Source organism: Rhinopithecus roxellana, chromosome 8 (genome assembly GCF_007565055.1).
Source record: "Rhinopithecus roxellana isolate Shanxi Qingling chromosome 8, ASM756505v1, whole genome shotgun sequence".
Classification (NCBI taxonomy): domain Eukaryota; kingdom Metazoa; phylum Chordata; class Mammalia; order Primates; family Cercopithecidae; genus Rhinopithecus; species Rhinopithecus roxellana.
In genome coordinates, this window is record NC_044556.1 from 15,290,303 (window position 1) to 15,305,062 (window position 14,760).

Genomic DNA, 14,760 nt, shown 5'->3' on the forward strand with positions numbered 1-14,760 from the left:
GCGGCACAATCTCGGCTCACTGCAAGCTCCGCCTCCCAGGTTCACACCATTCTCCTGCCTCAGGCTTCCAAGAAGCTGGGACTACAGGCGCCCACCACCATGCCTGGCTAATTTTTTGTATTTTTTAGTAGAGTCGGGGTTTCACCACGTTAGCCAGGATGGTCTCGATCTCCTCACCTCACGATCCACCCGCCTCGGCCTCCCAAAGTGCTGGGATTACAGGCGTGAGCCACCGTGCCTGACCTATTTTATTTTTTAATTAATTTTTTGTTTTTGTTTTTGTTTTTGTTTGGGATGGAGTCTCTGTCTCCAAGGCTGAAGTGCAGTGGCACGATCTCCGCTCACTGTAAACTCTGCCTCCCAAGTAGCTGGGATTACAGGCACATGCCACGCCTGGGTAATTTGGTAATTTTTGTATCTTTAGTAGAGACAGGGTTTCCCCATGTTGGCCAGGCTGGTCTCAAACTTCTGACCTCCGGTGATGCGCCTGCCTCGGTTTCCCAAAGTGCCGGGATTACAGGAATGAGCCACTGTGCCTGGTTGGGCATACATCTTGTTTTTTTCTTTCTGTAGATAACAAGCGATTCTCCTCCCTCAGCCTCCCAAGTAGCTGGTACTACAAGCGCCTGCCACCATGCCCGGCTATTTTTTGTTTTTTTAGTAGAGGTGGGTTTTCACCATGTTAGCCAGTCTCTAACTCCTGACCTCAGGTGACTGCCTGCCTGGGCCTCCCGAAGTGCTGGAATTACAGGTGTGAGCCACCATGCCCAGCCTGAGTGGTGGGAGGTGTCTATTTTAGACTGAGCAGTCAAGAAAAGCTTCTCTGAAGAGGTGATGTTTGGGCCAGGCCTCCGCAAGTGATTAGAAGGTGTCAGCTATGGGGAGATGTGGAAGGAGGGGTGTTCCAGGCCAAGGAAGGGTAAGATAAAATCATTCAGGGATCTGAGGGCAGAGGAATCTGGACTCCAGTTCACCCATTCAGGGCTGCCCAGGAGAGATAAAGAGGATCTCATGAGTGTATGGGTCCGGGCGCGGTGGCTCAAGCCTGTAGTCCCAGCACTTTGGGAGGCCGAGACGGGCGGATCATGATGTCAGGAGATCGAGACCATCCTGGCTAACATGGTGAAACCCCGTCTCTACTAAAAAATACAAAAAACTAGCTGGGCGAGGTGGCGGGCGCCTGTAGTCCCAGCTACTCAGGAGGCTGAGGCAGGAGAATGGCGTAAACCCAGGAGGCGGAGCTTGCAGTGAGCTGAGATCCGGCCACTGCACTCCAGCCTGGGTGACAGAGTGAGACTCCGTCTCAAAAAAAAAAAAAAAAAAAAAAAAAGTGTGTGGCTTTGTGGCTCACTCATGCCCACACAGGGACCATGCCCCACCCTACCCACTTTTTTTTTCCCCCCCCCGAGTCTCCCTCTATTACCCAGGCTGGAGCACAGTGGCATAATCGCGGTTCACTGCAGTCTTGACCTCCAGGGGCTCAAGCGATCCTCCCACCTCAGTGTCCCGAGTAGCTGGCAGTACAGGTGTGCACCACCACCCTTGGCTCATTTTTTGATTTTTTTGGTAGACACGGGGTTTCACTATGTTACCCAGGCTGGTCTTGAACTCCTGGGCTCAAGTGATTCTCCCACCTTGGCCTTCTAAAGTGTTGGGATTACAGGCATGAGGCACCACACCCAGCCCACCACCCAGTCTTGACTCTCCCTCCTCCCTCCCTCCCAGTGAGTGCTGGTGGCCTGTGTGTCACGCCTGCTGAAGGCTGCCTCTGACTTGTGGCTTTTGACTTCAGACCTGGGAGACACCCTTTGGCTGGGTTAAGGAGATCTTGAAATGGGTAGGGGACACAGCAGGGGGTAAGGAGAGTGACACACTGCAGGCATGGGTTGGGTGACAGATGAAGGATCCATTGGTATATGCTGCCAGTGTGTGCCATCTACTTGTGTGTTTTATGTGTGTCTTGTGCATGTGTCCTGTGTGGGCTGTATCTGTGACTCAGCTACGTGTCAGCACATCCCTGTCGATGTGTGTCTGCTGATATGTCCGTCAGCATGCACGGCTGTCTTGCATGCGTCTTTTTTGAGACGGAGTCTCACTGTCACCCAGTCTGGAGTGCAGTGGCACCATCTCGGCTCATTGCAACCTCTACCTCCTGGGTTCAAGCGATTGTCCTGCCTCAGCCTCCCAAGTAGCTCGGATTACAGGCACATGCCACCACGCCTGACTAATTTTTGTATATTTAGTAGAGACAGCATTTCACCATGTTGGCCAGGCTGGTCTCGAACTCTGGATCCACCTGCATCAGCCTCCCCAAGTGCTGGGATTACAGGAATGAGCCACTGTGCCCAGCCAGACATGTGTCCTTTTTTTTTTCCTTCTGTAGATAACAGGGTCTCACTATGTTGCCCAGGCTGGTCTCAAACTCTTGGCCTCAAGCAATCCTCCTGCCTCAGCCTCCTAAAGTGTTAGGATTACAGGCGTGAGTCACTGAACCCAGCTTGTGTGTGTTTTTCTGCGTCTGTTGTGTGTGTCTGCGGGTAGTGGCTGTTTCCATGCATGGGATATTGTGGTAAATGTGGCTAATTCCCTGTGTGGGGGCTGCTGCTTGTGGATAAGACTGTGTCTCTGTGCATGTACATGTGTGCACATGCCCCTCACAACCCCAACGAGAAAGCACCTGTCCACCTTCCCGGGCTGGCAGAGGGGCACAGGAGAGGGGATCCCAAATCACAGGCTTTTCCTCTCCGAGTATCTCTGCACTTTATTGTCCCTGCTGTAGCAATGCTCATCCTTCCTGAGAATGTCTCCTGAGGGGGCCTCAGCCAAGGCTGCCTGGAGAAGGAGCCAGTGACCCCTAGCAGGCTCTGCCACCTGAGGCACGGGTCTTCCCCCAGGATCCTTGAATCTGGAGATGGCAGAGAGGAGGCAAGCTGGCTCTTTCCCCGATCCTCCTAGCAGAGCTGCTTCTGCCCATTCTCCCACTGGTGAAATGGAGGCAGAAGCAGCAGTTCAGCAGGGTGAAGGTGGGTTTAACCTTCCTGAGTGGGTTCCAGGGACACTCCACATCTGCCACATAGCCTCTTGGGCTGGACATTTTTCCTGGGCACCAGCCAGCAGCTGGAGCAGCGAGTGCCATATTTCTTGTACCTAGGGTTGGGGGACAAGAAACTGCCATTTAGGATGCAGTGGGGGCCCAGAAACTGCCACAAGGAAACCACTTTTCCTAAGAGGTAGGTGTTTTGCTTTTTGCTTTCCCCATACGCCACACTGGTTACACATGGACTGATTTGGGGACCCCCACCTCAATTCCCTCCTCCATTCTAAGGACCTGATCCCACAGGCGTTGCAGAGAGGGGTCCCATCTTCAGCGTCTCTCCAGAGCGGTGTCCTCTGGGTCTGACAGGAAGCACAGCGCCTGGGCTCTGAAGGGTCAGAGGTCAAAGGGCAGGGGTCAGAAGCCACACAGATGAGCTCAGGATGCCTGTGCGGGGTCGGGCATTTTGTGGGGGTCTCAGTAAAGGCCCCACCTGGCTCTGGACCAGCCCTGGGAGTTGCCAGCTCTAAGCCACAGCAAAGTCAGGAAGGGAGACAGATGGCAGCATTCCGCAGAGGAGGAAGCTGGGGGTGGGGGTGACTCAGCCCAAGTGGAGGGGGTGGTGCATCTCCTCCCGGAGGGTCTAAATGGGGAAGCAAGATGGAGAGGGGGGGCAGGGCGAAAGGCAGGGAAGACAGGAAATTGGCCCCCAAAATATTTATAGCTCTTGGGTTTTCAGGACTCACCCAGGGCCTCGCTGCCTGCTGAGTGGGCCTCAGTGCCTCTTGGGTGGGCTGCAGGGCCCCCAACAGCATCTGCAGGGGATTCCTGAGAGCGGCTACTACAGGGCAGGCTGCGGGGCAGACAAGGTATTAGCATTGGAGGGGATCCGTAGCTTGTCCCCAGTAGCCCCCCAAAATGAGGATTTAGTATCAAGGTATCAGGCATCCCCCAAGGAGGCAACTGATACCTGAATGGCCTGGCTTTGCCTCTCATTAGTAATAATAATGTGATTATTTTTGCAGATGGAGTCTCGCTCTGTCGCCCAGGCTGGAGTATAGTGGTGCCATCTCAGCTCACTGCAACCTCTGCCTCCTGGGTTCAAGCAATTCTTGTGCCTCAGCCTCCCGAGCAGCTGGGACTACAGGTGCACAACACCATGCCCAGCTAATTTTTATATTTTTATAGAGATGGGGTTTCACCATGTTGGTCAGGCTGGTCTCGAACTCCTGACCTCAAGTGATCCACCTGCCTTGGCCTCCCAAAATGCAGGGATTACAGATATGAGCTACCGTGCCTGACCTAATTATTATTATTATTATTATTATTATTTTTTTTTTTTTTTGAGACGGAGTCTCACTCTGTTGCCCAGGCTAGAGTGCAGTGGCGCAATCTCAGCTCACTGCAAGCTCCGCCTCCCAGGTTCACGCCATTCTCCTGCCTCAGCCTCCTGAGTAGCTGGGACTACAGGCGCCTGCCGCCACGCCCGGCTACTTTTTTTTGTATTTGTAGTAGAGACGGGGTTTCACCATGTTAGCCAGGATGGTCTCAATCTCCTGACCTCGTGATCCACCCACCTCGGTCTCCCAAAGTGCTGGGATTACAGGTGTGAGCCACCGGGCCCAGCCAATTATTATTATTTGAAAAACAGTAAGCACAGGGACAGCCTGCCAGGTTCCAATCCCAGTTCTCCACGTCCTTGCTGTATGAGCCTGGACACATTATCTCCTACTCTGTGCCTCAGTTTCCTCATCTGTAAAATGGGCTTCCCAACACAACAGTTTTTTTTTTCTTTGCAAATTTTATTTATTGATTTTTAAAAAGAGATGGGAATCTGGGTAATATAGGGAGATCCCGTCTCTAGAAACATAAAAAAATTAGCCAGGAGTGGTGGTGCAGGCCTGCGCTCCCACCTACTTGGGAGGCTGAGGAAGAAGGATGGCTTGGGCCTGGGAGGTCGAGGCTGCAGTGAGCCATGATTGTGCCACTGCACTCCAGCCTGGGTGACAGAGCAAGACCCTGTCTCAAAAAAAAAAAAAAAGTCTAGGCGCAGTGGCTCAAGCCTGTAATCCCAGCACTTTGGGAGGCCGAGACAGGCAGATCACGAGGTCAGGAGATCGAGACCATCCTGGCTAACACGGTGAAACCCTGTCTCTACTAAAAAATACAAAAAACTAGCCAGGCGAGGTGGCGGGCGCCTGTAGTCCCAGCTACTCGGGAGGCTGAGGCAGGAGAATGGCGTAAACCCGGGAGGCGGAGCTTGCAGTGAGCTGAGATCCGGCCACTGCCCTCCAGTCCGGGCAACAGAGCGAGACTCCGTCTCAAAAAAAAAGAAAAAAAAAAGTGGGCAGGCATGGTGGCTCACGCCTGTAATCCCGACACTTTGGGAGGCCAAGGTAGGTGGATCACCTGAGGTCAACAGATCGAGGCCATCCTGGCCAACATGGTGAAACTCCATCTCTACTAAAAATACAAAAATTAGCCAGGCTGGTAGTGGGAACCTGTAATCCCAGCTACTCCAGAGGCTGAGGCAGGAGAGTCGTTTGAATCCAGGAGGCAGAGGTTGCAGTGAGCCGAGATCATGTCATTGCACTCCAGCCTGAACAACAGAGTGCAACTCCATCTCAAAAAAAAAAAATTATTGTTTTGGCAGCATAAGTTATAATTATAATTTTTATAATAACAATAAATAAGTAAAAATTAGAGATGGGGGTCTTACTATGTTGCCCAGGCTGGTCTTGAACTCCTGGGCTCATGCAATCCTCCCACCTTGGCCTCCCAAAGGGCTAGGATTACAGGTGTGAGCCACCAGGCCCAGCTTCCCAAAGCTTTTTTTTTTTTTTTTTTTTTTTTAAGGGGTCGGAGTCTTGGTCTGTCGCCCAGGCTGGAGTGCAGTGGTGTCGTCTCTGCTCACTGCAACCTCCACCTCCTGGGTTCAAGTGATTCTCCTGCCTCAGCCTCCCAAGTAGCTGGGATTACAGGTGCCTGTCACCACTCGTGGCTAGTTTTTTTTTTTTTTTTTTTGAGACTGGGTCCTGCTCTATGGCCCAGGCTGGAGTGCAGTGGCGCTATCTCAGCTTAGCTTACTGAAGCCTTTGCCTCCTGAGTTCAAGCGATTCTCCTGCCACAGCCTCCTGAGTAGCTGGGATTACAGGCACCTGCTACAATGCCCAGCTAATTTTTTGTATTTTTAGTAGAGATGGGGTTTCACTATGTTGGCTAGGCTAATCTTTTTTTTTTTTTTTTTTGAGACAGAGTCTCACTCTGTCCCCCAGGCTAGAGTGCAGTGGTGCGATCTCGGTTCACTGCAACCTCTGCCTCCCCGGTTTAAGCAATTCTCCTACCTCAGACTCCTGAGTAGCTGGGATTACAGGCGCTTGCCACCAGGCCCAGCTAATTTTTGTATTTTTAGTAGAGATGGGATTTCACCATGTTGGTCAGGCTGGTCTCGAACCCCAGACCTCGTGATCCACCCACCTCGGCCTCCCAAAGTGCTGGGATTACCGGTGTGAGCCACCACACACAGCCTGGCCAGGCCTTGAACTCCTGTCTTCAGGTGATCCGCCCGCCTTGGCCTCCCAAACTGGTGGGATTATAGGCGTGAGCCACTGTGCCCGGCCTCCCCAGGCTTTTGAATGAGCCCATACACATCAAATACTGCCTGTTAACCTCTTATTGTTGTTGCTACCAACAAATAGTAGCTGTTAACATTATTGGGAAAAATCACTGCAGCCGCAGCTGCAGCCTAAACTGCAGCCTAAGCAGGGCCAGGCCTGATTCATAAGAGACCAGGTCTCACACTGGGAGTGGGGAGCGACTGAGTCAGGAGGGGCAGGACTGGATCTGGCACCAGCTCAAGTTGTCAACCAGAGACTGGGCCACGCGTAACGTAGGGCACGTGTGAGGGTCCACACTGACGCCAGGGAGCACCCCTACCTCCCACATTGGTGTCTGCGTTGTTACTGGGAGAAAGGGCGCCCTGGCCCGAGCCGGCCCCTACCTGTACGTGGGGATGATCTGCAGGCTGGAGTCTGGCTTTATCTGAAACTTCAGAGTCACCCCTTCGAACCCAGGGTCCAGTTTCTCAGTGCCCCGGCAGGGGTTCGGCTGTTTCCGGGGCCTTCTCTGGGGTGAGGCAGGGGGAGTCCCCGGGGGCTGCAGGCGGTGGCCCTTTTGGCTGATCCGGGTCTGTGTGTCCTTGGAATCCCTGTCCAGCAGCAGGCGGCCCTGAGTCCCCAGAGCCATCGGGTCCCAGCAAGGCCCCAGGACCGGGGTGTCCTGGGTAGGGGACTGACCCAGCCTCTCCACTGTCTCTTGGAGGAAGCGCAGGGCGGTGACCGAGTCCTGGCATGCAGGCCAGAGGGACCTGGGGAGAAGGGCAGTGGGGTCACTTTTTCTTGGGTGACTCCTGGGTTTAGCCGGCCAGGGGGTTCCAACTTGGGCCGGCTCTTTGTGTACCCTGGGGCAGGCTACACACTCCACCTGAGGTTCAGTCATTTCTAACTCTGGGTGGAAGGTTTAAGAGTTGCAAAGTAATTGCAGCTCACCTCGCCCAGCGTGGGCCTCCCAGGCACACTCTCAGCCCTCCACATCAATCAACCCTTTACGGCACCCGTAGATCACCCAGGCAGGGACCGCCCTAGGTGACCGAGGCAGGATTTCAAGCCTCTGGCTGCAGGATCGAGAAAAAGGTTACTTTTTTTCTTTGTGTTTCTTTTAGAGACGGAGCCTCACTCTGTACCCCCGCCTGGAGTGCAGGGGCGTGATCAGGCCTCAGTGCAGCCTAGAACTCCTGGGCTCCAGCGATCCTTCCGCCTCAGCCTCCCAAGTAGCTGGGACTTACAGGCGCGCGCCACCACGCCGCTGGCTTGCCATAATATGATTACGATTTTTATCATTTTCATTATTATTGAGTTGCCCTCCCTAACCCCTGGATGATCCCTGGGGAGTGCCTACATCAGCCCCAGAGACATGGAATTGCATGGCCTCTGATCCCTAGATGACCCCAAGTGTCTCTGGGGACCAGAACCTCTTTGTAAGTTTCAGTAACTATTATAAAATTGCCACTTCTCGATAACCCCAGGAACGAGAGGTCACGACCCCCTGATCACTGAACCAGCTGGTGAAGTGCTAGCGGGGTCTGGGGAAGGGGTTTGGCCTTACGCACCTCCCACTGATTCTGCAGCATCCTGGGGTCCTCGGCTTCTCCTGGGAGGGGGATCCTCCCAGCGGCTCCAGGTCCAGACAGGGCGGCGCCAGCAGCTTTGCTGGCATCGTGGAGTCCGGGGCTGGCTTGGCCTCCATTGCGCCCCAGCCCAGCCCCCTCCCTAATTTCACCCGGCCCTGCCCCGCTGGACCCACCCGATGAAACCCACCTGGAGGGGGCGGGACCTGTGGGGTGGGAGCGCTCCTGGCCAAGGATGCGATGAGCCTCAGCTGAGAGCGACCAGCCACGGCGGCGCCTTTCCTCTTTCTGGCTCTTTTCAGGTCATCTGCGCACCCCTGCGTGCCAAGGGCGGCCTGGACCCCACCAAATCCTTCCGCAGCTGCGGGGCGGGGCCTTCCATGCTGGCCCTACCCCTCGGAAATGGGGGCTCCCAGGCCTCTGCTTCGGATCCCCAGCGGGATCTTAGATCCCAGAGGGAGAAGAGAGTCGGGGGCCCAGCACAGCAGATGCAGGTTTTTTTTGTTTTTTTTTTTTTTGAGACAGGGCCTCATTCTGTCACCCCGGCTGGAGTGGAATGGCCTGATCACCGTTCCACTGCAGCCTAAATCTCCCGGGCTCAAGTGATCCTCCCACCTCAGTCTCCCGAGTAGCTGGGACCACAGGCACTTACCACCACTCTACGCTAATTTTTACTGTTTTATAGTGACAAGGTCTCGCCATGTTGCCCAGGATGGTCTTAAGCTCCTGGCCTCAAGTGATTCTCCCATCTTGGCCTCCCAAAGTGCTGGGATTACAGGTGTGAGCCACGTGTAGACCCCAGATCTGTCCCCCAAGGACACTCAACATGCTGGAGCCTGTGATACTGATTTATTGCAGCTCCAATCTGAGTCCACTCCTACTCACACCGATTCTCAGGGACTTGGGGAAGGCCACCCCACTAGGGGCCTGGGCCCTGCCGAAGCCTGGACACGGGAATCTCTCCCAAGCAGGGGTGTTGTCATTCGCAGGGGCTTCCACGTCTCTCCCAGGCCTGTCCGCTCTCTGGGCAGGGCTGGCACTTGGCTATTCCCTCAGTCTGGGCCCTGGGGTCATGGCAATTTTTAACAGTCCAGGTGTCCACGTCAGTGGGGCTTGGGGACATGGCCGTCCACGTAGAAGTTCCTGGTGATCTTGGGCAGGGTGAATTCCGCTCCTTCCAGCTCCGGCGTCAGTACGATCTGGCAGCCCAGCCGCGAGTTCTCCTGGAGGAGGGGGGCCATGTCTAGCATGTCGTCTTCCCTGGGGTGGTGACACGGGCAGTGTTAGCCAAGGGCAAGCTAGCTGGGTGGGTGAGGGGCCAGAGGCAGGGGAGGGAGGAAGCTGACTGAGCACAGGGGGTAGTGTGGGGGGAGGCAGCTCCCCTTCCAGGAACTGGAAGTGGGGAGGATGGTGGGGGCTGTTCAGTGCTTCAGGGTGAAGCTCCCAGCTAGGCAGGGCTACCCCACTCACCTCTCCTCGGGAGGAGGCAGGAGATCCAGGTGGTCTTCACTCACGTACACATGGCAGGTGGAGCAGGCCAGGGAGGCTTCACAGGCCCCTTAGGGGCAGGAAGTGAAGTGGGCACAGGTGAGTGGCAGAGTCAGGAAGGGGCCACTCTGCGAAGGGCGTAGAAGAGTAGATCTCTCTTCCACCACGTGCCTCACGTCTCCCTCCTGGGCCTGCAGCCCCACTGTGTGCACCAGGCACTGTGTCATGTCCTCAATGTCCTTAGCTGGCTGTTCCCCAGTGTGTAGGGTTTACAAAGGGACATCCGGGAGACCCCATTTCCCAGGGACTCCCTAGCAGGCTGAGATGCAGAACCATTAAAGAGCATGGACTAGGTTGCCAGGTAGCTAAGAGAGGAAAGGCCAGGCAGGCTCCCTGCAGCCTGTGAGCCCTTGCTGTGACCCTATCACGGTGCTGGGCAAATGTGTCCCCACCTCTCTGCTGCTCTTGGAGGATGGACTAGCTGACTCAGTAGTCAGTGTGGTGGGGGAAGGAATGAGGGATACGATTTTTTTTTTTTTTTTTTTTTGAGACGGAGTCTCGCTCTGTTGCCCGGGCTGGAGTGCAGTGGCCGGATCTCAGCTCACTGCAAGCTCCGCCTCCCGGGTTTACGCCATTCTCCTGCCTCAGCCTCCCGAGTAGCTGGGACTACAGGCGCCCGCCACCTCGCCCGGCTAGATTTTTGTATATTTTTAGTAGAGACGGGGTTTCACCGTGTTAGCCAGGATGGTCTCGATCTCCTAACCTCGTGATCCTCCCGTCTCGGCCTCCCAAAGTGCTGGGATTACAGGCTTGAGCCATGGCGCCCTGCCTTTTTTTTTTTTTTTTTTTTTTTTTTGAGATAGGGTCTCACTCTGTTGCCCGGCCTGGAGTGCCATGGCTCAGTCATAGCTTACTGCCTCAACCTCCTGGCTTAAGTGATACTCCCATCCAAGCCTCCCAAGTAGCTGGGACTACAGGTGCACACCACCACACCTAGCTAATTTTTTTTGCTTTTGTTTTTGTTTTTTTTTTGAGGCAGAGTTTCGCTCTCCTTGCCCAGGCTGGAGTGCAATGGTGTTATCTCGGCTCCCTGCAACCTCCGCCTCCCAGGTTCAAGCGATTCTCCTACCTCAGCCTCCTGAGTAGCTGAGATTACAGGCACGTGCCACCATGCCCGGCTAACTTTTTTAGTAGAGACAGGGGTTCACCATGTTGGCCAGGATGGTCTCGATCTATTGACCTTGTGATCCACCCGCCTTGGCCTCCCAAAGTGCTGGGATTACAGGCTTGAGCCACCATGCGCGACCATTCCTTTGTTTTCTTTTTTTTTTTTTTAGTAGAGACCACGTTTCACCATGTTAGCCAGGATGGTCTTGATCTCCTAACCTCGTGATCTGCCCGCCTCAACCTCCCATAGTGCTGGGATTACAGGCGGGAGCCACTGCGCCTGGCCTGTAATTTTTTTTTAGAGATGGAGTCCTACTCTGTTGCCCAGGCTGAAGTGCAGTAGCGTGATCTCGGCTCACTGCAAGCTCTGCCTCCCAGATTCACGCCATTCTCCTGCCTCAGCCTCCCAGAGTAGCTGGGACTACAGGCGGCCGCCACCATGCCTGGCTGATTTTGTTTTTGTATTTTTAGTAGAGAAGGGGTTTCACCCTGTTAGCCAGGATGGTCTCGATCTCCTGATGTCGTGATCCGCTCGCTTGGGCCTCCCAAAGTGCTGGGATTACAGGCGTGAACCACTACACCTTGCCAGGCCACTGACCTCTACTGGCCCAGCGCAGTGGCCCATGTCTGTAATCCCAGCACTTTGGGAGGCCGAGGCAGGTAGATCAACTGTGGTCAGGAGTTTGAGACCACCCTGCCCAACATGTCGAAACCTCATCTCTATTAAAAATACAAAAATTTAGCTGGGCATGGTGGCAGGCGCCTGTAATCCCAGCTACTCGGGAGGCTAAGGCAGGAGAATCACTTGAACCCTGGAGGCGGAGGTTGCAGTAAGCCAAGATCACGCCATTGCACTCCAGCCTGGGTGATAGAGCGAGACTCTGCCTCAAATAAATAAATAAATAAACAAATGAGGCCGGGCGCGGTGGCTCAAGCCTGTAATCCCAGCACTTTGGGAGGCCAAGACGGGCGGATCACGAGGTCAGGAGATCGAGACCATCCTGGCTAACACAGTGAAACCCCATCTCTACTAAAAAAAAATGCAAAAAATCTAGCCAGGCGTGGTGGCGGGTGCCTGTAGTCCCAGCTACTCGGGAGGCTGAGGCAGGAGAATGGCGTAAATCCGGGAGGCGGAGCTTGCAGTGAACTGAGATCTGGCCACTGTACTCCAGCCTGGGCGACAGAGCAAGACTCCGTCTCAAAAAAAAAAAAAAAATCAATCTATTTCACATTCCAATCTCTGTCCTAGACTACTGGCTGCTGGATTCCAGAACAGAACTTTAAGTAGGCCTTTCATAACCCTTCCCAACATATCTTCCCCTTTAATGATAAAATCAGGATCCCTGATATATTCATTCCAAAAGCAAACCCTGTATATTTTCTTCCAGACAACCTTTCCCAAGTTGCTCATGACATAATTATATATTTACCTGTGGGATTATTGTCCCTATTAGGCCGAAATGGGTGTGAAATGACAGAGGCCTTATGTGTTTTGTATATTGCTGCCTGACGACAATAGGTATTTATAAAAAGGCAACACAGATTAGTGGCTAAAATGGACTGGTGAGTCTAGTATTGTCACCCACTTGACCTTAGACCAGGTCTACTTAACCTGGGGTTTAGTTTCCTCATCTGTAATATGGAATAACAGTCTCTACTACTCAAGTTGTCATGAAGATTCAGTCAGTGAATATGTATTAACATAGTTAAAGACATATATATATATGTATTTTTTTTTTCTTTTGAGACAGTCTCGCTCTGCCATCCAGCCTGGAGTACAGTGGTGCCATCTTGGCTCACTGCAACCTCTGCTCCCAAGTTCAAGTGATTCTTGTGCCTCAGCCTCCCAAGTAGCTAGGATTATATGCATGTGCCACCACACCCCGCTAATTTTTGTGTTTCTTGTAAAGACAGGGTTTCACCATGTTGGCCAGGCTGGTCTCAAACTCCTGTCCTCAAGTGATTCACCTGCCTCGGCCTCCCAAAGTGTTGGGATTACAGGCGTGAGCCACTGCGCCTGGACAAGAAATTTCTATTATTATTTTTCTCTCAACAAATTATCAAACACCTATTACATCCTGACAGGCAAAGCAACAGATAAGCATGAATAAGAACATGGGTCTCCAGTCTCACTGGGGAACAGATGACAAAGTAGGAAACAAACAGCCTGGCATCGTGGCCTGTGCCTATAATCCCAGCTACTTGGGAGGCTGAGGTGGGAGGATCACTTGAACCCAGGAGTTCAAGGCTGCAGTGAGGTATGATTGCATCATGGCACTCCAGCATTGGCGACACAGCAAGGCTGTGTCTCTTGAAAAGACAAAAAAGTGAGAAGTGCTATATATCATATCACAAACTGATAAGACAGAGTAACTAGGGCATGGGTACTTCAGTTGGGCTGAGGGGAATGGGATTGTTAGGGACATGACATTTACATTGAGGTCTGAAGGATGAGAAAGAGCCAGAATGTTTGCAGGGCAAGCACTTCAGACAGAGGGAACAGCAAATGCAATGGATCCGAGGCAGGAAGGAATGAGCTGGACTGTTTGAGGAACCACAAGAAAGCCAGTGTGGGCTGGGTGTGGTGGCTCACGCCTGTAATCCCAGCATTTCAGGAGGCTGAGTGGGTGGATTGCCTGTCAGGAGTTTGAGACCAGCCTGGCTAACGTGGTGAAACCCCGTCTCTACTAAAAATACAAAAATTAGCCGGGCTTGGTGGTGGGCGCCTGTAATCCCAGCTAGTCTGGCAGCTGGGGCAGGAGAATCGCTTGAACCCGGGAGGTGGAGGTTGCAGTGAGCTGAGGTGCAGTAAGCCATTGCACTCCAGCCTGGGCAACAAGAGTGAAACTCCATCTCAAAACAACAACAAAAAGAAAGTCAATGTGGCTAGAATACAGGGAGGAAGGGGAAAGAGAACACAAAATCCTGGGAGTCAGGAGTCCTAGTGATCTCTAATAAATGTTTAATAAATAAGAGCTTGGCAACAGATGAGGCCGTGGTAAGGGGTTTGGATTTTTAGTCCATATTTGGTGGGAAAAGTCGTCAAGAAACACACCTGATTTGTTTTTGTTTTGGACAAATGGATAAGGACCTCCTTAACTCCCTGTGCCCAGTTCCTACCTTCCAGGTCCACCCCGTGGCGCTGTGCCAGGTGGAGAACATTGTCCCCGACTCTGCCGCTCACTGGGATCCGCTGGCCTGAGCGGTCTACGAACACCACGTTCACCCTGGGGACAGATGGAGGTGCGAATGCCGAACTGGATGATGGGCTCAGGGCCCGGGTAGAATCTAGGGTTAGGAAGTAGGGATTGAGGCTTGACGCACAGGTGCTGAACAGGGCAAAGCAGAAAGGGGACCGCGAGATGAAACTACAGGTCAAGATGGGGACCAGAGGAATTCCGTGGGATGAGGAATGGGGGACTTGGCCCCCTGCACTCACACGTCCCCGGGCTGCTCGGGGCCGCCAGTCTCCTCCTTTCCTGTCGGGCGCGAGCCTGGAAAACACGGTTGGGTGAGCGGCTGCGCCGAGCCCCGCCCCGCCGGCATCTGACGGGTTAACGCTGCCCGCCCCGGGCGCTTCAGGTACCTGTCGCTTGAAACTTCCTGGTTGTCCCCGGCGCCATCCCCTCCCCCGACCCCGAAGTGCCCCCAGTTCGGTTCCACCAGGTGCCCCTGGCAGTCTGCAGCAGAACCCTGGCACTCACGCCGCCCCGGGCCATGGAGGCAGCCATGACATGCATCACGTGACCCACCGACTGAGCATGCGCCGCACCAGGGACGCGAGGGAAGGGCCCATAATCACTGGAACAGAAGCGCAGATGTTTGCTTAGGGCCTGCGGTGACACGGAGGGAAGAGCAGGGCGGGATCCAGCTCAGGTAAACCCGC

The 14,760-nt window shown here is 53.8% G+C and overlaps 2 protein-coding genes across 2 annotated transcripts; both read right to left on the reverse strand.

The window, feature by feature from the left end:
- Positions 1–2,740: 2,740 nt before the first annotated feature.
- On the reverse strand, positions 2,741–7,531 carry ZGLP1 (zinc finger GATA like protein 1). Its single transcript, XM_010373777.2, has 4 exons — positions 7,035–7,531; positions 3,781–3,887; positions 3,329–3,422; positions 2,741–3,147 (listed from the first exon to the last, which is right to left on the reverse strand). Exons 1-4 carry the CDS (start codon positions 7,529–7,531, stop codon positions 3,030–3,032), a joined length of 816 nt encoding a protein of 271 aa, XP_010372079.1. The 3' UTR covers positions 2,741–3,029.
- Positions 7,532–9,049: 1,518 nt separating this feature from the next.
- On the reverse strand, positions 9,050–14,629 carry FDX2 (ferredoxin 2). The gene is made up of 5 exons (XM_010373776.2): positions 14,461–14,629; positions 14,314–14,368; positions 13,995–14,101; positions 9,690–9,777; positions 9,050–9,479 (listed from the first exon to the last, which is right to left on the reverse strand). The coding sequence occupies exons 1-5, from the start codon at positions 14,612–14,614 to the stop codon at positions 9,323–9,325; spliced, it is 561 nt and encodes a 186-aa protein (XP_010372078.1). The 5' UTR covers positions 14,615–14,629; the 3' UTR covers positions 9,050–9,322.
- Positions 14,630–14,760: the final 131 nt, after the last annotated feature.